Source organism: Poromitra crassiceps (genome assembly GCF_964638095.1).
Source record: "Poromitra crassiceps genome assembly, chromosome: 23".
Lineage (NCBI taxonomy): Eukaryota > Metazoa > Chordata > Actinopteri > Beryciformes > Melamphaidae > Poromitra > Poromitra crassiceps.
Window position 1 is genome coordinate 23,215,144 of NC_139639.1, and position 21,927 is coordinate 23,237,070.

General features: G+C 44.3%; 1 protein-coding gene across 1 annotated transcript in view; it reads right to left on the reverse strand.

Annotated features, from left to right (window-relative positions):
* Positions 1–21,927, reverse strand: part of col11a1b (collagen, type XI, alpha 1b) — a 117,200-nt gene that overhangs the window by 42,890 nt on the left and 52,383 nt on the right. Inside the window, exons 18-40 of the mRNA XM_083659329.1 lie at positions 21,645–21,698; positions 20,603–20,656; positions 20,468–20,512; positions 19,538–19,591; positions 19,390–19,434; positions 17,118–17,171; positions 15,765–15,809; positions 15,190–15,243; positions 15,037–15,081; positions 14,097–14,150; positions 13,961–14,005; positions 12,538–12,591; positions 12,302–12,409; positions 11,623–11,676; positions 6,862–6,915; positions 6,071–6,115; positions 5,703–5,756; positions 4,933–4,977; positions 4,433–4,486; positions 4,266–4,319; positions 2,957–3,010; positions 2,082–2,189; positions 401–490 (exon numbers count right to left, since the gene is read on the reverse strand). Of these exons, the coding sequence (XP_083515455.1) occupies positions 401–490; positions 2,082–2,189; positions 2,957–3,010; positions 4,266–4,319; positions 4,433–4,486; positions 4,933–4,977; positions 5,703–5,756; positions 6,071–6,115; positions 6,862–6,915; positions 11,623–11,676; positions 12,302–12,409; positions 12,538–12,591; positions 13,961–14,005; positions 14,097–14,150; positions 15,037–15,081; positions 15,190–15,243; positions 15,765–15,809; positions 17,118–17,171; positions 19,390–19,434; positions 19,538–19,591; positions 20,468–20,512; positions 20,603–20,656; positions 21,645–21,698 (1,323 nt within the window). The remainder of the gene's footprint in view (positions 1–400; positions 491–2,081; positions 2,190–2,956; positions 3,011–4,265; positions 4,320–4,432; positions 4,487–4,932; positions 4,978–5,702; positions 5,757–6,070; positions 6,116–6,861; positions 6,916–11,622; positions 11,677–12,301; positions 12,410–12,537; positions 12,592–13,960; positions 14,006–14,096; positions 14,151–15,036; positions 15,082–15,189; positions 15,244–15,764; positions 15,810–17,117; positions 17,172–19,389; positions 19,435–19,537; positions 19,592–20,467; positions 20,513–20,602; positions 20,657–21,644; positions 21,699–21,927) is intronic.

The following is a 21,927-nucleotide window of genomic DNA, read 5'->3' on the forward strand; positions in this document are numbered from 1 at the left end:
GAGCAAACATACTGTATATGTAATGAGAGGCTACTGTCTGTTGAAATATCGCAATGTCATTCAGCAAAACAAATCCAAATGTTTACACAGAGGTGTCATTCATGCAAATTGGATTCAACCTTGCCGAAATAAATGACGATAAAACATGTCAATATGGTGGCCTTCAGTATTACACACATTTCAGTCAGTGCCAAGAGTGCCATTTGGTTTAACAGCAGGTAGTTAGCCTCATAATTGGGGTTCTAGAGTGGTGCTAAATTCAACAGGATGTGGGATGACACATATTTGTGCACAAGTGAGATTGTGTGTGTGTATGTGTGCGCTTACGGTGTATGTGTGTGTGGGTGGTCTGTGCATATGTTTAAGTGTGTGTCTGCACGTGTCTCTGTGTGTGTCTTACATTGGCTCCTGGAAGACCTCGTGCTCCGTTGAAGCCCCGTAGGCCAGCAGGGCCCACCTTCCCACTAACACCCTGGGGACCTGGGTCCCCCTACAGAGAGAGAGAGAGAGAGAGAGAAGCATCAGCTTTATCGGACATATCCCGTCATGTTCATTAGATGCCAAATTGCTTTTGGTCAAAATAACGAGCAAAGTTGAATCTGTGAAAGTGGCAGCAGAAAGTCAGAGAAAGAACAATTAAAAGCCATTGATCCGTTTGATCAAACTTGAAATGATCCCTCATTATATGAGAACAACAGCCAGTGATTAAGAAGTGGTGACAAAGGAGCAAGAGATGGGTGAAAGACTTTTAATAGAAAGCCATCAAATAGAGGTTGGAGAGTGGAATAAAGCAGATATAAAACAAAGGCAATCAACTCAAGTGTTTGAATTTGGCCCCCTTGTGCTAAACACAATCACTCCAATATTATAGTATATGAAATTGCTATGAATAACTCAATCACAAGCCAAGACATCCGATTCACTTTCTTGTATTAATTTGTTACATTATCGGCAATTCAATGGAAGTGCAATTACAAGGTTTTTTTTAGAAGGCAAATACACATTCTGTTCAAAAGACACCAAGGACACCAACCAAAAGACCAAGACTACTTTTAAATAAATTGCCTTCATTCATTTGACATTTCACATTGTGTATCATTTAAGAATTTAAAATGACTATGGTGAATCAGTTTAAAATTAAACAATTAGCCTTTTTCACCTCAGACATTTTGTGTCCAAAAGGCAGGAAGTAACACAGATGCAAGCAAAACATTAACAAGGCCCCCGGAACTAGAAATGGATTGGAAGTTAGAAACCCTCATTATGTTTTGCGTGCACCTGTTTTACTTACCGCCTTTTAGACACAAAATGGCTGCTGGTGAAAAAAGCCCATTTACCTTTCCTCCGACCCAGGAAACCTCTGGATTAACGTTTCCTGGTCGTGAGAGGACAGAGCTCGGTGATTCTGGAACCCTCCTTAAAGAGCCGGATGATCCGAGAAATCTCTGATGGTATTGGTGTGGCATACATGGTAGCTCACTCTGAGCTCGGCTGTCCCTGCAGCCTGTCTGGTCATGTGATATTTATCTTGCCTTAGTTAGTTTTATATTCATTTTATTTCATTTTATTTCTCTTATCATTTTATCTTTTTATTTCTTTTACTCTTTACTGTGGTTTTAATGTTTTTAGTTTTAAGTAACCATGGTTTTATGATGGTTTTGGTTTGATATGCGGTTTTGGAATTGTGCAATACTTGAAGTGCAATATTTGAATTTGAATACTGAAGTGCAATATTTGGGTAGGTAGAGTTGTTAACTCGTAGCCCAGGCTGTATCATGTACTATGTTGTCCTCTTGTTTACACGCCGTTTGTCTTCAGATGTACTGTACTGTCTGTTACGTTTGTCATTACCCTATTGCTGCTGTACAAATGCCTAAGACAAATTTCCCTTTGGGACAATAAAGTTAAACTCAAACTCAAACTCGCACCTTCAAGTAACTTATTTCCTCTGTGGTCGTCTAACATACAATTTAGGGAAAACATGATGAGCAATAAACCCTGCACATTAAATGCTCGTGATATGGGCACTATCCTTTCATATTGTACGTTGTCCAGGTCAACATAAAGTGGGGCCAGTTTACCTTTCCTCCTTCTTTTCCGGCAGATCCAGGTAGACCTTGTTCTCCAGGTGGACCAGGGGAGCCAGGGTGTCCTCTCTCTCCGCTGGGTCCTGTCTCTCCAGTAGGACCCTGTCAAGAACATGAAAATGGAATGAATATGAAAATATGGTTTTCACATAGAGCTGAGTATCACTGGAGATTTTCCATATCTGACAGTGGTTTTGATCGCATCCTGTTTGATACCAGTTCGTGAATGATCCCATTTTTCCCACAGCGCTGGCAGCAGGCCAGGCCAGGGGACAGAAGATGCCAGTCAGGACACTCACTCACTCACTCACTCATGGATGTTTAGTGAACAGGGCAGGGCTAGGGAATAGGGGCCCGTCATTAGGGATAGGAAGGTCCTAGAGAGTTGGGGTTCGAGGCGTGGGTAGGGGGAATGACTAGGGGGATGTGGTTGATTGGAGGGGGTGTGGTCAGGGAGGGGGCAGGGCTAAGGGCCATAACTAGGGATAGGAAGGTCAAGAGAGCTTCTGCCTGTATGTATCTTGTATATTTGCAGACATGTGGTTTGTGGTATCATCTCACCACCAGCGGACAAGGAAGAGGTTAAAGAGGTCTGCTAGGAGGTACATCAGTAGATGGTCAGCCCATTTGATAGAGACTCGAGGTTCGAGGGGTGGGTAGGGGGAGCATATATCTCTCTTTTAAAAAAGTCTGAAAATTAGCAGAAAACTAAGAACTCAATGAAAGCATCCAATATTTTTTCAGTACAAAAAATATGTGCATGGGTTTACCCAGTACCAAGCTGGAGTGAAATACTTGTCTCAATATGTCTCAAAACACCTAATCAATTACGATAGTAGTGTAGTAGCACTGTAGCAGTGCAAAACTACCTGAGGTCCGACCACACCTCCAGGTCCTGGGGGTCCCGTCTTTCCTTGGAAGCCCTGAAGGGGAAAACAGAGAAGTTGAATGTAAACAGGTAGAGTGATGCAGTATGTAAAGTCTTCTACTGTCTATTGTGTGTCTTGCATTTTTTGTGTTTCATTGTATGTGCAGGCTGCCATTCCAGCTCTTGTTTAGATTTGCTTCATTATCTCAAACAGACAGACACCCATTGGTCAGAACCATGCAGAATACCATACCTTGGAAGACTGGTGGTTCTGTGATCAGTTGTGGCTAAATTTGCACATCCTCATTCATTTTGGTTGAAATGTGTACCCATGCAAATGTTTGTGATGCTTTTAAGCAATCAACCGTCATACTCCGATCTCTGCTGTATTATTATGTGCAAATTCCATATCGCTGTTGTCATTTGAAAACCACACAACTCCAATTTTGGAGATGTTCACGCTTTTACTTCAGCTGAAGGATTACATGATGTGGTTGAGGAAATTCTCCGACCTCTTGGGCTTATGTAGTTTCGGCTTCCAGACAATTGCACATCTCCACCTACCAATCATCTGGGAACTTCTTGTCAAAAATAGTACACTGAACGGCCGCTAACAAACCTACGCCCCTTTGTCAAGTTACCGGAAATGATGCTCTCACGCATTTATCGTCTGTAGTGAAACAAACTGGAGATACAGCGAATCACTTTGTAACACAGAGATAACTTTTTAAAAGATTGAAAATGGATGTCCCGACCAATGTTACATTATTTGATTCAGTTTTATCTTTTAGAAGCACATGACTTCTGCATGTCCGTGCCCCTTCTGCACGAAGGGCCGCCCTAAAGACTCTGGATTGGTTTTGCATTTGTTTTTGTTTTTGTTTTTACTCAAAACTGGTTTCCACCCAGTTTTAACAACGAAAGCTGGGAGAAAGTTCTCAGTCTCTAGTTGAGCGACGTGGACAGAGACTCTCATGAAACACTTTCAAAACCCACGGGATAAAGTCAAAAATACACTACCACCAAGCTAGAAAGTAGGCTGTTTTTCTTATGTCCTGAAAAGTTGACATTTTGGAAATGTCAACTTTCACCCGACAGTGATGATATTCAGTTGCTGGTGCTTTGCTTTCACCTTCAAGTACATCTGTATGCTATTTCAGCTTTCTTCGGCCTTTAGTATTATGTGTACTGTGCAGCCTATCTGACGGGGCAGTCGGCGGGCGGAGTGGGTAGTGAGTGGGCGTTGATGCATGATGTTCAGGGCCACATGGCATGACACTATCCGTCCATGGACAGAACAACCCACTCACCGTCTCTCCTCTCTGTCCTGGGTGACCGGGCAGCCCATCCTTCCCTGGAGGGCCCTGGGGGTGAACAGATAGACAGATGATAAAAAAGAAGATGTCAGGGCATAGCTGTGCGTTCATATTTGAAAAAGTGAACATTACTCACAGGCAGACTGGCAGCAGCTACTTACATTGGGTCCTTTGGGTCCGGGGAAGCCGACAGGTCCCTGCGGACCTCCAGGTCCCTGGAGTGAAACGAAAGCGAATAGATTGAATGAATGAAAGGAAATACAGCTACAACTGCATAACAATATTAAACCAAGAGATACATTACAATGGAGGGCAAATCCACCTAATCTCAGTTTATCTTTATAATTGAGAAATATATGTATCCACATTTTCATTATTTTGCATTATAAAAACAAATGTATAGTAGTTTATTTGAGGCTAATTTCCTAATGGTGATCATCAACTGGACTACATAATTGACCCCCCCTTTTCATGTACTACAACATTACTAACTATAAAACCTCTCATTCACTTTGGGATCAATTGTAAGTGCCGAGTACTGTATAGTCAAACTGTTGTACTTCTTACTGACTCTCATTACTGTCATATACTGAGTACTGTAGGCAACCTCAAACCTCCAAAAGGACAAGAGGCACAGATCAAAACAGACTGTGGTGCTCACCCTCTCTCCTGGCCCACCGGGAGGTCCGTCATTGCCTGAAGTACCCTGAGGAAACAGACATGAATAGGGAATTGAATTAGACTTTTTAGTATATAGAGTTAGCCTGATATCAGACTGCATCTCCATCTCGTTACACTCCATTTCCTCCTTCAGAAGCAGCCAGCTCAGTGGAGTGGGGGCGGAGTGGAAGGTCTGGACCCAGGCAAATATAGAGTGTCAGTTACAATAGTCGGAGTGAGCTGTCATATCCAAACTTCGTGAGTAAACTTCCTGGATATGATAGTTACAGTATGACATGTTCATACTAGCTAGAACATGGAGGCAAACAGTATGAACACCTCTCCCTGTTTACGACTGCGTTGTTTCTCTAAGTCCCATTTATGCATGTGATATTCAGAATATCGCCTCTATTCATGTATACCGCGGTATTTCTGATTTGGATGTGAAGATACAACACTACCAATCAAACGTTTGGACAAACTGTATCTTTACTATTTTTTTTACATTGTAGAATAATAGTAAAGACCTCAAAACTATGAAATAACACATATGGAATTATGCAGTGCCCAAAAATGTTATTCAAATTTCACACGTTTAAAAAGCTTTACGAGAATGAAAAACATTTCAGTACATTCAATCAGGTGTGTCCAAATTTTGACTGGTAGTGTATAAGCTAGTATATTCTGTGCATGCAAACACACTCATTATCATCATAGCCCTACTGTTACAGTATATCAGGACACTGTTATGGCCGAGTTCCTGGCCCTCACCTTTGCGCCTGGTTTTCCTGTTGGCCCTCTGGCACCACGCCCACCACGTGGACCCTGTATATAAAGCAATACAGTAACAGTCAGTACACCTTGTTCTGTATTATGGTCTTTATTATAAAAAGAAAAGAAAACAAAACAAGAAATGCGCCCGTCTAAAGGACAGGTAATCAAAGTGTACTCTTCCCCTCCCTTCAATCCCCTACCCAGTTCACATGCCCCGACCCCTTCAAAAAGACAAGACAATAACACCTGTACACAACCGTACACAGGGGCGGACACAACCATACACAGGGACGGGGGTTTCATTTGAAAACAATCAATCATTTCTGTGGGAAGTTCAGAGTGAGTGAGCAGACTGGATTGCCTACCGTTGGGCCGCGTTGCCCTCTAGGGCCAGATTTTCCGGCGATGCCCTGTAAAAGAAAGAAAGGGGGGGGAGGAAAGAATAGTCTTGATTTAGGAAAAAAAATCATTCCTTGTAGCATCAACTACTTTTGATAAATAACAAATGCATTGTTTTTGTGTCTCTTTTAAAAAGTGTAAGCTAGCACCATTGTATTATAAGAAAATCACACTTGAACGCATCACAGCGGATGCCTACGCTGAGGGGGTTCGAGCCGGGGATGAGATAGAACCATCTTTGTTGGCGAAAATAAATAATCAAATTCCTGCAGCAAGTGATTACCCAGAGGCACTTGACAGCTTGAACTACCTGTCAGTTCTGGCATGGCGGGTCCAGGGGTGTCTCTGCCTCTCAATGTCTGTCTGAGAGCGGAGAACAGCTTGTCTCGTCAATAATAACCCCGTCTGTATCCCTTCTCCTCCTCCCTCTCATCCCTTCTTCCATAGCACCCCCTCTTTCTCTCTATTGGACCACTTGAGGCGCTGTTCTGAAAGGCCTTAAGATATGCTGCTGTAAGCCCCCTGATCCAACGTTCAAAATAACCAATACTCATGTGGATGTTTTCTTTCCTCCTTTTCGTTTGTTTGCTTCACTTCAACTTGACCGACTTGTGTTCCGATACTCGACGCTGCCTCTACAGTCCGCTTTCTGCTACTGTAATTCGCTCGTACTCTTGAGATTATACAAAAAGCCCACTGTGACTGAGCAAAGGTGTCTTCGATCGGAGAGAGGGAAGAATAATGAACGGCGGCTCACCCTGCCGCCCTTCTCTCCATTCGCTCCTGGGAAGCCGTTGAAGCCATTGGACCCCTGCGAAAGAGAGAGAGAGAGAGAGAGAGAGAGAGAGGGAGAGAGAGAGAGAGAGAGAAACAGATGGAGAGAGAGATATATTTAGAGATGGTTAGAGTCGGGGTTAGAAAACAAGATTTGTCTACCACAGTCTCTGTCCAATAACGTCGTCACAGAGGCTGTGAAGAATTTTGAACTTCAATGACCTAGGGTAATTAAGGCAGAAACTGAGAGCTCCTCACTTAAGTAACACCAACATTCATCTAATTGGTAAAGTAAACCCGGCCGACAGAGATGCCAGGCGATCGTTTCTCATCATCGGACTACACGGTAAATTCTCTGAGTTCCTATTGATAAACGGGTACCCTGTTTTCATTCGATTTCATTCGTATGCTTCGAAGGAACCCCGGGGAAAATCTCGCCCCCGAGCCACTTAGACTCTTTCTGACACAGACAGACAGTTAGCGCGCGTAGCTTGTTAGCACACTTAGGAGGCAAACTAGGAAGATAAATGAGGCGGTGGGAGCAAATAAAGACGAGGGATTGGAAAACACAAGTTCCCCTCTGATACCCATCAGCAATTTAGTTTTTGGGCTTTCAAACGCCGTGCTCGCTGATAGTGACGAGGGTGCCAGTCAAACAAACAGCCCCGACCGCAGGAAAAACTAGGAGGGCAATCACGGTTGGATGGATAAAACGGAGAGTAGCAAGCAGCTTACCAAACACGGCCTCACTTTATGCAGCAGTAGTTAGGAGAAATACATATTTAGTGCAATGTCTCTACATTCCAAAGACACGGCAAGCTCATCTCCATGCATTTTTTTAAACCAAAATACCTCGATATCGATATTGCGACAATATTGTAGGGCTGACCATTGGTGCGTTCACAAAATATTTTTGATAAATAATCATCAGTAATGTGGATATAATGACTCAGTGCGTAAAGGCAAATATTGAACAGTCTGATAAGTTCAGAAAATGACATCACTTTACTGTAATGCAGCCTTTAAACCAGGAAAAGAGAACACTTAAGCCATATCACGATACGATATCCAAAATGCAATATCTAGTCTCGTATCACAATATCGATATGATACTGATATATTGGCCAGCTGCTGATGCAATGTGAATGTGTAATGCTCAGTGCTACCTGCATGCATATGTATATTGTGTATCATGACTGTGCAGTGTGCAGTATAAGCAAGGGCATCACAGCAGGGCAGGGCGGCGTGGGCAGAATGGCAAGAGGTAAACAGAGCAACACTGTGGAGACAGCAGGAAGGGAAGATCTATCCTGCTTAATTGGTTTTTCACAGGGCTGTAGTTATGGTAAACCGAACGGAGAGCCGATACCGGACAAGCCTGACTCGCGGTGCACAGATAAGACAGTCCACCGGAGCTATTGCAAACGCCGTCCAGAATTAACCGTGTGGGGAAGCTGTTAACAGAGAGCGATGGGGCGCAGCAGCCAAAAGCCGGAGCCAGAGGAGGGGGCTCATGCGCAGGTTGATCCAGAGGGATACAAGCTGAGAACAGGGCCAGTAGTTTGACCCTGTGCCGTCTACTGATAGGACACTGTGACCTCTATAACCCTGGTGATGATGTGTTGAACATCAGAGATCACAGTTAGTTTTTGTTGAACATCTGTTACGTTAACAACAGTAAAAATCTCCGACTCAATGGGGGAGAACATTTCAAATAAAAATCTGTAAAAGTACATTGTTTCTTTATTGTTTGTGAAAGTGTCAGCATTTTGTTTGCCATGAACCTACTGACTCAGAAAGCACTACAGTTTGTCTAACTTTAATGCTCATCCCATAAGAGGAGGTGTCACTTTGCTCAAATGGTGGATATCTCATTTTTAGAAAACAAAACTCTTCAAATGTACCACAGAGGAAAGAAGCTGTGACTATGTACAGTATACCATGGCAGAGTGGAAATGCCTTGATTGTTGCCTCTGTCTTTTGAAGCATCTAGAAATAGATCTAAAATAGTTGATCCTGTAAAGGGTTGATCCTGGACTCCAGTGAGCACCTTCATGGCCAACTTCTCCTTTTCTTTTTACAATCTCTGGACATAAAGCAGGAACACGGAGTGGTATCCTCTGCGCAGGAACACGGAGTGGTATCCTCTGTCATCTTGCAGTAACAAAAGTTACTACCAGCACTATTATTATACCCTCATTCTCCATGTGACAACTTTTATTCAAAAAATAACGACTATTCGACGGAAGTGACACCAATTAGCCGTGGGTTTTTTTAAGAATAGCATCATCTGTGTTTTTGAAATATTGAGTGACGAATTCCAGGCAGACTCTGTTCCCTTGTGCCTCTCTCAATTTCTCCCAGTCTCTCATTAACTCGTGCTTCTGCTCTCAACTCAGATCCTGCTGACTTTGAGACAGCCGTGCAGAGACTTGCCTATCTGGATGTTGTGAGAGTGGGTGTATCTGACCCATCATATCAGTGCCAAACAAGCTGCCAGTGCTGACAGCAGCAGAGAGGAACCAGCTGCAGCAGCACATCTTGATAGTGGAGCGGCAGCATGCTGGTCAGGGCTACAGTGCAACGGAAGCCAGAATGTTAATTGATGTCTGGAAGAGGCTGAGGTAAGGAGAGACGACAGCTGACGACCAGGCCACTGGGGCGCCCCCTGTGAGGCGAGCGGCCAGAGAAGGCGTGTGTGTGTGTGTCAGAGATGGGGACTTGGACTCGAGTCACACTTAAGTCGCACACACAGTGACTTGAGACTCGTCCTCAAAAGACTGTATGCCGTATGTCTACTGATACTGTGCTAATAGATAAAGGAGTGATGATGATAAGACAATACGGTACACTACGTGCTTTGAATTCCTTAGATATATATCTATGCAGTGTTCTAAGCAGACCGGATGGCATGCAGCAGATGCAGCAGAACGCTCATCCATAAGAGACTTGAGACTTGACTTGGACTTGTGACCAAAGACTTGGACTTGCCCCTCAAAGACATGAGACTTGACTTGGACTCAAGCTCAAAGACTTGAAGCTTGACTTGGACTTGCAAAGCATGACTTGTGAGCATCTCTGGTGTGTTGGTGTGTGTGTGTGTGTGTGTGTGTGTGTGTGTGTGTGTGTGTGTGTGTGTGTGTGTTTGCGCATGTATGAGTAAGCGAGTTTTAGGAAAGCACGTGCAAGCATGCACTCAAGTTTGGATGTGAGAAGGTGATCACAAACAAACCTGGGTAAATACAAAGACACACAGACACACATTGGGAGAAGAACATGCAAATGCGCACTGTCACTGAGCACTTTATTAGGAACAGTCAGTGCTCAGTGCTCATCCTGGGTAGGTATCAGCTAGCAAAGTGACATCTGCTCGGACGTGTTGTGCATCCTGACATGCTTTTCTGCTCACAGCAGGTGTAAAGAGGTTATCTGAGTTACTGCAACCTTTCTGTGATTGCTGTCACGTGATTGGCTGGCTGGATAATTGCATGACTAAGCAGGTGTACAGGTGTGCCTAATAAAGTGCTCGGGGAGTGTACATCGTGGGGGGAGTTTAGGCGTGGACAGATGAAGCCAATGTGGAAGTACCACAAACTGCAGTTCCTCGAATGGCCACTTGAGGCTGGCTGCAAAAGGCAGTCAAACCCCATGTTAAAATGCCCGACTTTACAGCAGAAATAAACATTACAGCCAGGTTCAAAAACGGATCTCTAGCTAATTTCACCTTTCATGACAGCTGTACAGGGGGTGATTTAAAATAAAATAAAACCCTTTTAGAGTAAAATAGACAATAAAAAGGACTATGTTTTGGGCGTGATTGACAGGTCGCCTGTCCAGTGATCACGCAGCTCGCCGATCACGGACCAATAGCAGGGGGCGCTGTGGCTCTGTAGGTCTCATGCAATCTGTGAGAGAACCAAGATGGCAGTGGGCAAAATGCCAAACTGGAGGCTTCAAAACAGGAGTCCACAAACCAATGGGTGACATCACACTCACACTCACTTCATCCATCTCTTTTTACAGTCTATTTTTTTATTTTATTTTTCAGCTTGCTGACCCAGGCACATCACAAAGTGCAGAAAGACTTTACCTTTGTCAAAAAACTTTCCCGAATTTGGAGTTATATTATGTCTGCTTCACAGCGAGCTAGCATAACATGGCACCTACATATTTGTCTGGATGTCAAGTTTCCAATGTCAGAAGCTCCACTGTAGTTTAGAAACTGAGCTGACGAGAGCCTGTACCAACATTCAAATAAGCACATCTTCTTCGACCATTCTCAGATTTCAGTGTATAACACATCGTTTGAAAGCTTACAATCTCGTAATCTGTAAAAAATGGAAGGACCATGGCCTACTTGTTACCCAAAACACCAGTCCCTGTCACAACATGCACATACATACAGACAGGCACATGTTAGTGTGTCTGCGCACACTCATACGCATGCACGCACGCACGCACGCACGGACGCTCGCTCGCGCGCGCGCACGCACACACACACACACACACACACACACACTCTCTCTCTCTCTCCCTATAGGTGTCAGGATCATGTAGTGAGTACGGAGATCATCCTTGAACTGTAGAAAACCTGGGTTCAATGAACACCAGGCCCAGGGCTGCTGGTGTGTAGCTGACCCTGACCTCTCACTGACCTGTGTAGGTAGTGGGGGGGTGTGCAAGCGAAAAGGCAATCTCTCTACAGGGATCAACGGAAAATCACATTATTATTCTCACAACATACCTTGGGGCCTTGTCTTCCAGGGTATCCAGGCAATCCAGGGACACCAAGTTTCCCCTAAACAAAAGACAGCAAAGCGACACAGAAGAAAAGACGTCAAATTCTCACTGTGTCTCCAGGGACTTCTCTCGCGTCAGCAGTAAAACTCACAGCAGCATTGTAAAAAGAAATAAACTTATAACCGTGAAGTCTGAGTTCTGGTGTGGGACGATTTTTGAACACTGTTTGTGTGTGGAGTTCTGTGGAGTTTTGGTTGTTTGTTTTGACTTTTCATTGCAATGTGACTTGACTTTGGTCCTTCTGGTTCTCAGATGGTCAGTGGTCGGTGAGAAGTACACAGGATCTGATGTAACTGTCCTTTTTCTGCTATTCAACTGGAGTGGCCGCCTATGTAGGAACTTGACTTATAAATGACTGTGGATGTGTTTTGGTATAGCAGTAGTAAGTAGTAGAACTCATTTTCTATTTGGGATTAGTTTGGTTGTATACAATTGCTAAATTAGTCTGAAGTAAAAGAAAACCTTGCCATTGAAATACAGAGCTGCTATAAGTCCCTTATTTACCACATATACCTGTATTATATGTTTTCCTTATTGCTTTTCAATGGGCCAGTAGAGAACATTGGTCAAAAAGGGAATCTGCATATTCACAATTAAAGTGTTGGCAGGTACGGCTAGGTTACCTTCTCCCCGGCCGTTCCAAGGGGACCAGATTCACCGTTGGGACCCGACTTGCCCTTGGGGCCCTCGGGACCGTCCTCTCCTCTTGTTCCCAGCACGCCGCCCTCGCCCTGGACACAAACACAAGCCAATTAGCCTACTCCGATCTTCTTTCCCTCATGATCATCAGTGTTGCTCTCTAAAGCATGTGCGTGGTGACGTGCAAACATCGACATTCTCTTTAGACACGAGGACCCACCTTGTCACCCATCAGACCCATGTCACCTTTGAAGCCAGGGAAGCCATCTTCTCCCTAGAGATGAAGGAGCAACATATCGTCTTTGATTAGGGCTGATCAAAGGGTCGAGCACTTCATACAGCATAACAAATACCAAGTATGGGGAATTATTTGATGATTGATATTTTGCGTGAAGAAATAATAGTGGAAGGTTAGTGTTTCTGTTTTAATACTAGTATAAGTATGATAACTATGTGGACCATACAGTCAATGATGTGGACTCATTCGAAAAGATTCATACTGACACCTGGTGGCCACTTAAGTGAACTCTACAACACCAATACAAAAGATTTTGAAGTGTAACAATTTTGTTTATCTATTTGTCTTTTTGCATACCGGTATGTCTTATAAATATAATCTTTGATTATTAAAAAAGTACAAGAAGTGTACGTATACAGTATTATATCATCTGATTTGGAGAATAATGGGCAGAACATCAGATGTTACAAATGAAAAAATCGCTCGCACACTAAAAGGACTCCTTTTTGATAGCTTTATTGCACCAAGTGCAGTGGTAACGTTTCGAGCCAAACAGCTCTTCGTCAGCTCGAAACGTTACCACTGCACTTGGTGCAATAAAGCTATCAAAAAGGAGTCCTTTTAGTGTGCGAGCGATTTTTTCATTTGTTTCACTGTTATATTTTTTCGTCTCAGCACCTACCCGAAGTCTCGGTCCTTGGATGTGCATGTTTTCATCTATTTCAGAACATCAGATGTTACCTGATGGCTCAAATCACTATGTCATTCTACTGACATCTGCTGGTCGACAGTCAGAATGCAGTTTTAAAAACTTTTCCAGGGCGCTACCATGAGCTGTGTTCTCTATAAATGACGCCCTGATGCCAATTTTCTGACATACTTTCTACACCTGAAACCAGTAACATATTACCGCATATTACAACATTTCCTGAATATACAATCTACACTGTCACTTTGGGTTTGGTAAAATATATGTGCCCGATGAGAGTTTGAGACAGAAATAACAGTAACATCATTTTAACATGTTCAGTAATCTTTCAGGTAATGTCTGAACAGCTTCCCTTTTTCTGCAGATTCAGTGGAAAATCTATGGAGACGCATGGAGGCACCAACAGGCTTAAGAAGTTCGCCCTCACCGACCAAAGAAAACAACGGCAGCCGGTCAGGCTCCACTGGAACTGGCCTACAAACAGCCTCATTCTAGCTTAACGTTGTACACTCCATTACATCTCAGTGGCATGAGGCCTTCACTGCCATTCTGATGGGCTTTTAAGAGCTTTTCCACTTGCTGGATTCAAAGGAAGCCTCACTTAAGAAGGAATTACAACTATGAAGGGCCCATTTTTAGAGGCGTGACATCTGTCAGCCATGTTGGGGAAGATCCGGAGACTGGAGAGGTGTTTACCTTTTCTCCCTGTCCACCTTTAAGTCCTCTGATGCCCTCCGCACCCTGGGAAGAATTGGAAAAGAAATAGTCAGGAAGAAAGTCCGGGGGGGGGAAATGGGCAATTATCATGGCGGAACAGTATGACTTAGTTTACCTTGACACCGCGGGGCCCAGGGTAACCAATGGATCCCATAGGACCAGAAGCACCCTGAAAGGTAGAATAAAAAGTCATCTTATGGAATTGTGTGAAGTGAGTATTATATACAGTGAGTATCTATAGTGAGTATACTATCTGTATTAGACAGTATGCAGTGGAGAATGGCAGGGAAGATAAAACGTTAAAGGAATTCAAACCATCACTTCAGTCCACTGGGCCACTAAGGCACCTGATTTGAACGTCTTTAATTAACAAGTAATTATAGATTATATGACTATTCTAATTTCACATTTTATTTGCGCATATATAATTGGAAGAACCTTTTTATGATCAGCATGTGTCAAGACAACGGACTTTACTGTACTTTAACACATGAGCTAATATTTTGATATCTATATCCATACAAATTGCAATTACTTTTCATAGTTTGCTTTTGTATTTTCCTTCTTTGGTGCCAGATTGGTGTGATGCCACAAAGTGTACTGCAGACCAGTGGTTCTCAAACATTTTCATGTCAAGGACCCCTAAACTGACAAAAAATTAGACCACAGACCCAGGGGCCACAATCTGTTAATATTCTTGCTTTTAAAAATAGTCATACATTCTGTTATTGTGTTACTTATGGATGGAATTATAGTGAAAATAAAGTATTCCCCTTTTTGCTGGGGACCCCCTCAAGGACCCCTGGGGGTCCCCAGACCCCAATTTGAGAACCACAGACAAGCACAAGAAAAAAGTATGTACAAGTCAATTTAGAATACTTTGCCTGACAGCTCATCTGATGCAATCTGAATTGTGTGGATGTGTTAAACCTCACCAATGTGGTATGCCACGGAGGCTCAGCAAACACTATTTTTGCTCAATTATTTGCAGACTTTTATCTAAAGGAGATACATCACCCTATAAAAAGCAAACAGACTAAATTGGTACAACTTACGAGTCCTCCTTTGTCGCCTGGAGGACCTTCTTTGCCTGGGTGACCCTGTAGAAGAAGTCATATATTCAGTTTAGCAGCGCTTCAACGCCTTGTCATTTGCCGTTTTGACTCAATGACTGTCACGCGTGTCAGGAACCAGGAAGTGTTACTCACAGGAGGACCATCAGCACCACCCAGGCCGGCCAGACCTTGTTTACCATGAGGTCCCTTCAGAGACAGAGAGAGAGAGAGAGAGAGAGAGAGAGAGAGAGAGGGGGGGGGGGGTGCATTCCTTATTGTCTGCATCCGTAATATCAGTTTGAATCTTCATACATTTGAAATCCACAAACCCACAAATAAAAGACTTTCAGTGAAACAATGTAAGCGCTTGTGCAGGAGTGGCCGTAGGGTTGCATATATAAAGTGTGTGTGTGTGTGTATATGTGTGTGGGTGGGTGGGTGGGTGCGTGTGCACGTATGTGTGTGTGTGTGTGTGTGTGTGTGTGTGTGTGTGTGTGTGTGTGTGTGTGTGTGCGTGCGTGCATGCATGCGTGTGTGTTTGTCTTCAATCGATGTGCAGAGAGCCAATAAAGGCCAATAGCTTAGAGAGCAGGGTATCTGCTGAAACACTTATGGGGGCTTGACTGAAAAACCCACTTATTGGGGAGACAGAGTCGGGGGGGAGGGGGACACAGAGTTGGGGGGGGGGGGTGCTGGTTGGACTGCGAGGGGTTCGCTCTCACACTTACTTTTTCACCGGGCTGCCCGATCGGACCTTGAGGACCAACGAGACCCTGGAAGACAATGGAGAATAGATCAGTTATTAGACCAGTCCGCCAAATTCAGTTCATGGCTTTTTCCGAAAGTAGTCTTACAGGATATTCAAAGCGTTTGGGGGGGTAAAGAGCATCTGCTATTTCAGTTTGAACGAGCCGATATCTTGTTCTCCTCGTGTAACTGCATTGGTAATAATTTGCTTCTTTTCGTAATTCGTCCAGCGACTTCCTTCCGCTCGTAACCACAACATTGTTTTTGTGGGCCGGTCACTTCACACTGCTCATTCAAATCTGTTGGAGCGTGTTCATTCAGCTGTTCTATTTCCTGAAACCACGCTCACTTTCGAGTCGCACGTCTTGGAGACTTGTCGCCAACTCGCCCCACGAGGGGACAGGGAGGTGTGAACGAGTTAAAGCCAGCGAGCGCTGTTATTTCTTCTTCGGGCTAATGCCTTCCCCTGGAAGACTTGAATCCTCCGCTAGCCAGGTGTGACTAAAACGCACAACATATTAATTCAACCTGTATACCATCAGCACAGGTTCCTTTTACTAAGAGTTTCCAGTGGCATGGCGCCATCCCATCCAGGCCGTGAGCGTCGGCAGGTCTGAGAATTTCACCTGGCAGTGGTCATTTACCCCTGGCTACAAGACGCGGTCTGCTGTTTTGTATTATCGATGGTTCCAAAATTGAATATTCCTCATCGAGCAATCAACTGGACAGTGAGATTGGGTTGAGCAGTATCAAATTCGTACAATATGCGTGTCCTCTCAGCAGGACACAGAGAGGATGTTTTTATTTGGTAGCAGAGAGCCATTGCTGGTGAACAACTGTAAACGCTTTGCTCTCTGTCTTGGTGTGAGACTCCCGGAGTTTTGCGGGATGCCCCGTGGAGCGGCCTTAGCTTTAGGACACGGAGGGCGGAGAGAGAGGAGGAACGATGGAGAGGGAGAGAAGAAAATATGGCAGGAGCCGCATGATTAAGAAAACACAAGTGTGAGCGATCATCTGAGGTCAACAGATTCCCCATCGACCTGGAGATATGGCAACGAGGATGGATGGAGCGTGGAAAGGAGAGAGGGGGGGGGGGGTGCAATAAAGAGAGAGAGAGAGAGACAAGTCGGGAGAGGGAGCAAGAAGCAGAATCAGAGCAGAAGAGAGAGAGAAACCAAGACTGACAGAGAGCGCAAGGGAGGCAGAGAGATACATAGAGAGCGATAGGGACAGAGAGAGAGAGAGAGAGAGAGAGACAGACAGAGAGAGAGACAGACAGATAGAGAGAGAGAGAGAGAGAGAGAGAGAGAGAGAGAGAGACGGGGGGGACCTACATGTGGGCCAGGGGTACCCTGTTGTCCAGGAGATCCTGACTCTCCTTGTGGACCCTGTATGGGACAAAAGAAGAGTGTGCAAAACATTAATATTTCCTTTCCTTCATTATATTCCAATCTATTAAAAGACATGACTTTTGAGAAAGACAAATATTGCCAAGGCATTTGTTTATAAGTACAGTAGATTATCTCTTTCTATGCAGATGCATAAATCAAATCATGACTAGCATGAGTATGAGTGCAATGAACAACAGTTTCCAACAGAAAAAAAGTGAATTCCCGCGCGCGCACGCGCACGCACACACACACACACACACACACCCGCACACACACACACACACACACACACACACACACACACACACACACACACACACACACACACACACACACACACACAGCACCTCTGCATTGATAGATTTATAATATAAAGGAGTCAACGTTTCGGTCATAATGACCGTTCTCGAGAACAATGCGGAGGTGAAGTGTGTGTGTGTGTGTGTGTGTGTGTGTGTGTGTGTGTGTGTGCGGGAATTCACTTTTTCCTTCTGGAAATGGATCTTGTGTGGAGCTGATTCCCTGCACCACAAGAAGAGAGCAGAGCGAGGGGGTGTGCGTGTTGCCTTCTACTCGTCTTGCAAGAGAAACAATACAATTGAACCCTTTATTTATTTAGAACAAAAGCTGACAAAGCCAGGAGGTGAAACATCTCGTTTGCTCCGTGGTACTTTAAGTGTAACAGCCTCTAAGTTAAACAGGCTATTCCCAGGTCAGAACAGTGCTGCTGCTGCTGGGCCAGTTGGAAACAATAGAGAGCGCCGAGTGACCCGGCTTGGATGGATTCTGACATGGATTGGATGAATGGGCTTAATCCACTCTGTGTAAGCCATGTGAAGAATGTGAAACAAACAGAGGTTCAGATGGAGAGAAACGCGATACACTGACTTGTGGAACAGAGCGGTGTATTTATTTCTTATCAAATACAGTCATAAAATGTGGTGACGGGGTCAAAACCTCAGCTTTGGTTATGAAATACAACTCCCTCCACATGCAGGGCACGCTGTGGGCCATTGGGTGTCGATAAGGAGTAATAGGCCTAACTGGAATAGTGGGTAGTTTTGTTCCCCTGCTGAGATTCCGTGTGTCAGAAACCAAACAAATAGAAAAAGAGGAGACTTCTTGGAAGCAGTGGGCTACAGCTGTTATAACAAACACAAAACAAATGCTTGATTCAGAGGGTTTTTAGGTTGACCTACAATGATTGTTAGCAGGGCTTCGACTGTGAAACGCTCACTCTCAAACCCTGGGCTTCATTAGGCGTTCCTCTAAGTTCCAAATGGAGTCAATAAACACATTTGGTTTCCTCACCAGCAAAACACTGCTAAAGGGTTCCTTTCAAAAACACACCCAGACTGATGCTCTGATGAAGGCATTATGCCGAAACACGTTAGCCTAAATAAAAACATGTGAATCTGAGCAAAAGACTTGCATTTTAATTTTTGGACTGCCGCTATTTCCACTGTTTCTTCTTTCTTTCTACAGAAAAACATCCATGTTAGAGATTTGTTGAGGCACCATTGGAGTTCGTGAATCCAATATGAAGGACTTCTACTAAGTATGGATTCTGCTATTGATATTGCAAGAGCCTCAAAAGTTCCTCAACGTCGTTTTCAGAGTGTAACTAGCAAATCGCCTCAAGATCGAAACGACCCTTCAAGAAAATCTCCCCGGAAGTATGAGCGATTTCTACTGTTTTGTGTCTCTTCAACAGCTGCTAGTTTCGTCGGCTCAGTGGCCACAGAAAAGGAGTGGCCTCGTCCAGCTGTCTCGACCAATGACCCCTGACCCTCACTCATATGTCACTGTGACAGTGGGAGAGCTGAGCGCATGGCTGGACCCTGTTCACACAGGCTTCTCCCTCTTATCCTTCACTAAAGGTCAAGAGGCCTGTTCATCATGCTCTGTAACATCCAGCAGACCTTGCCGTCGTCTGTGGCAAAAACTGCCAACTGTGATCAGAGTGACGCCGCCACCATCTCCCATCTCTGATCAGTGATTAACTATGACCTCCGCTGTTGTCATGCTACACAGAGGCCGAGGGTCACTGACCTGAGATCAGCCTCAGGTCAAATGGCACACTGATTGCTTGGGTAGTCGTGCTGTGTGAGAAACGTGTCTGGCCTATTATTATTTTCTCACGACAATGCACCTTCTAATTTTCTCCAGATATTTGAAACATGCAAAAATATGTTATCGAGCAAATTCTTGGTACCTGGTTTCCTTTGGGACCAGAGTGGCCATCAAGTCCGGTAAGACCCTGCAGGGATGATAATATGACAGTGAATATTTCAAATGCATGTAGCACAGAGTGCAGATTCTGAGGAATATTAGCATTTAGTGGTGTTCAGAGTGTTACATACACGCTGTCCTGAAGGGCCGGCAGACCCTCTAGGGCCCAGCAAACCTCGAGGACCCTGTATACCAAAACAATCACAAGTTAGGCAAAATAAATAATACATAAAATAATAATGATAAAAACAATAGCTACATATAAAAGGTAAAGCTGCTCATTCATGATTAGTTGTCTGATACTGTGCTTTATTTAGGAGTAGCAATGAAGAACAGAAATGATCTACTGTAAGTTCACTGTAAAAACATTTGAAATGGCTTGAGCTGAGCGTGTGAAATAGTGACCTCATGTGGCGATATGTGGTAACTGCAGTTCAGGGAAGGAAGCTGCCTCTTATCTTAACATCTTCACTAATGCGCTTGATGCCGAGCATTGTCCGCCCTCTTTCATCTTGTGGACAGTATGCGATGAAATGCTATGCAAATATTTGGTTAAGTGAGCAATGTTATTTTGGGAATGGCAGGGGAGCAGAACCATTTCTCATGTAACGCTATGGTCTATTTCACCTGAACTAGGGAAATTATAGCCATTGCTCATGAGTATAACAGCATATTCCCGAGTGCTTTTCTGATCTATTATCCACTCCCATTCTGGCCTGGCTAGGATGAGATTACAAACGTGATGGGCCTTCCAGCCAGGAATGTCCTTACAAGAGTTATAAAGAGAGACGATTGCGGGGCTCTCTGTTGAAGTACTTGTCATAATGAGTGTTGAGCAAAAGATGAGCGCATGTGGCGTGTGTCCTGTGCGTGTGCGTGTGCGTGTGCGTGCGTGTGCGTGCGTGTGCGTGTGCGTGTGCGTGCGCGCGTGTGTGTGTGTGAAAACAGAATAGGTGGGTCAGGTAATCTTCAACATGGTCATATTTTTGACAGGTCAGGTTTGGTCCATTTTGCAAACCTGTCTCACACTGGCATTAGGGCATGAGAGCAAATACACTTACGCTGTCTCCAGCCACACCTCTCTGTCCAATCTGACCATCTTCGCCCTATGGTTGGACAAAGAAAGTGCAGGTTTTAAGGAATGCAGAGGGATTCAGAAGCCTGCTGACAACCTATGTGGGGGTGGGGATACTCACTCTCTGGCCATCCTCTCCTGGGGATCCTGGAGGCCCTGTAGGGCCGTACTCTCCCTGGAGAGAAAGAAAGAGAGAGAGAGAGAGAGAGAGAGAGAGAGAGAGAGAGAGAGAGAGAGAGAGAGAGAGAGAGAGCGAGAGAGAGAGAGAGAGAGAGAGAGAGCGAGAGAGAGAGCGAGAGAGAGAGAGATGATCAGTGACATGTATGAAAGAAAAAGAAAATGACAGACTCAGATCTGCAACAATCGGGAGTGGCAGGGTGGCCCGGAGATTAGCGAGACTGTCCCATATGCAGAGGGTCACAAGCTTGGATCACTGTGATGGCCAAAGAGGGTTGGTTCCTAATTATGCTTTCTGAAATATGGTGATTGAACCGGTCTAAAAAGCGAAAGGAACTGAAGGTAAAAAAACAAAAAAAACATAGAATGAAATAGCTGAAAAGAGAGCACGAAAAAAATGCCTTTAATCAAATCATGGCCACCACCCTTGGCGTGGACCCATATTGTTTCCTGTATTTATAGTGGCCTATAGGCACTGGCCTGCCTCTGGTTCCCTGTAATTACTCAGCATAGGATTAGGAATGAGAGTGTGTCTTGAAATACCCTCTCTGTGATCTTTGGCCTATTTCTGCTCTCTGCATAGGCCCAAATTCCCCAAACTCCAAACTCAGCACTCGGCGTTCTCCTCCACAGGCCGGTTAAAACGCAACCCAAGTGGTTCTGGAGTCAGTCCCACCCACTGTAAGTGGGTCAAACGCTATAATGAGTTCCACTGGTTCAGAATTCACATCTGTCAACCCTGATGTGTACATGAGATGGATGGGAGGGGACCTTTGAACTACCAATCAGCCCCAAATCCTGCAGCAAAGGAGCTAGAAATAATAGCGGACTGTTGGTTGTGACCTTTGTAGATCGATGGCTTTCTGTTCCTCTAGACTTGAGAGTATAATATCCCTTCAATTGTTCAGAAGACTTTGGCAAGCCAATGGGTATGGCAGCCATGCAACTCTCTCCCCAAACCTGAAATCTACACCCTTCATACTTACTCTATGTCCCTTCTCTCCAGGAAGACCAGGGAGGCCATCGAAACCACGGTCACCCTGGAACATCATAATAACAAGAGGTTAGGTTTGCAATTTGCATGCAAGAGCTTGTTTCAACATGTATCACAAAAGATAATTTGTGTATAATAAAAAATACGTTTGTTATCACATGCCTCTATAAAAAGTAAATAGAATGCTCAGATTTGATCTGATTTAATTCTGTTCTATCAATCAGTAGAGCAGGTGCCACTTCTTTTTTTTCTTAAATGGCCGGTTATCTCATTTT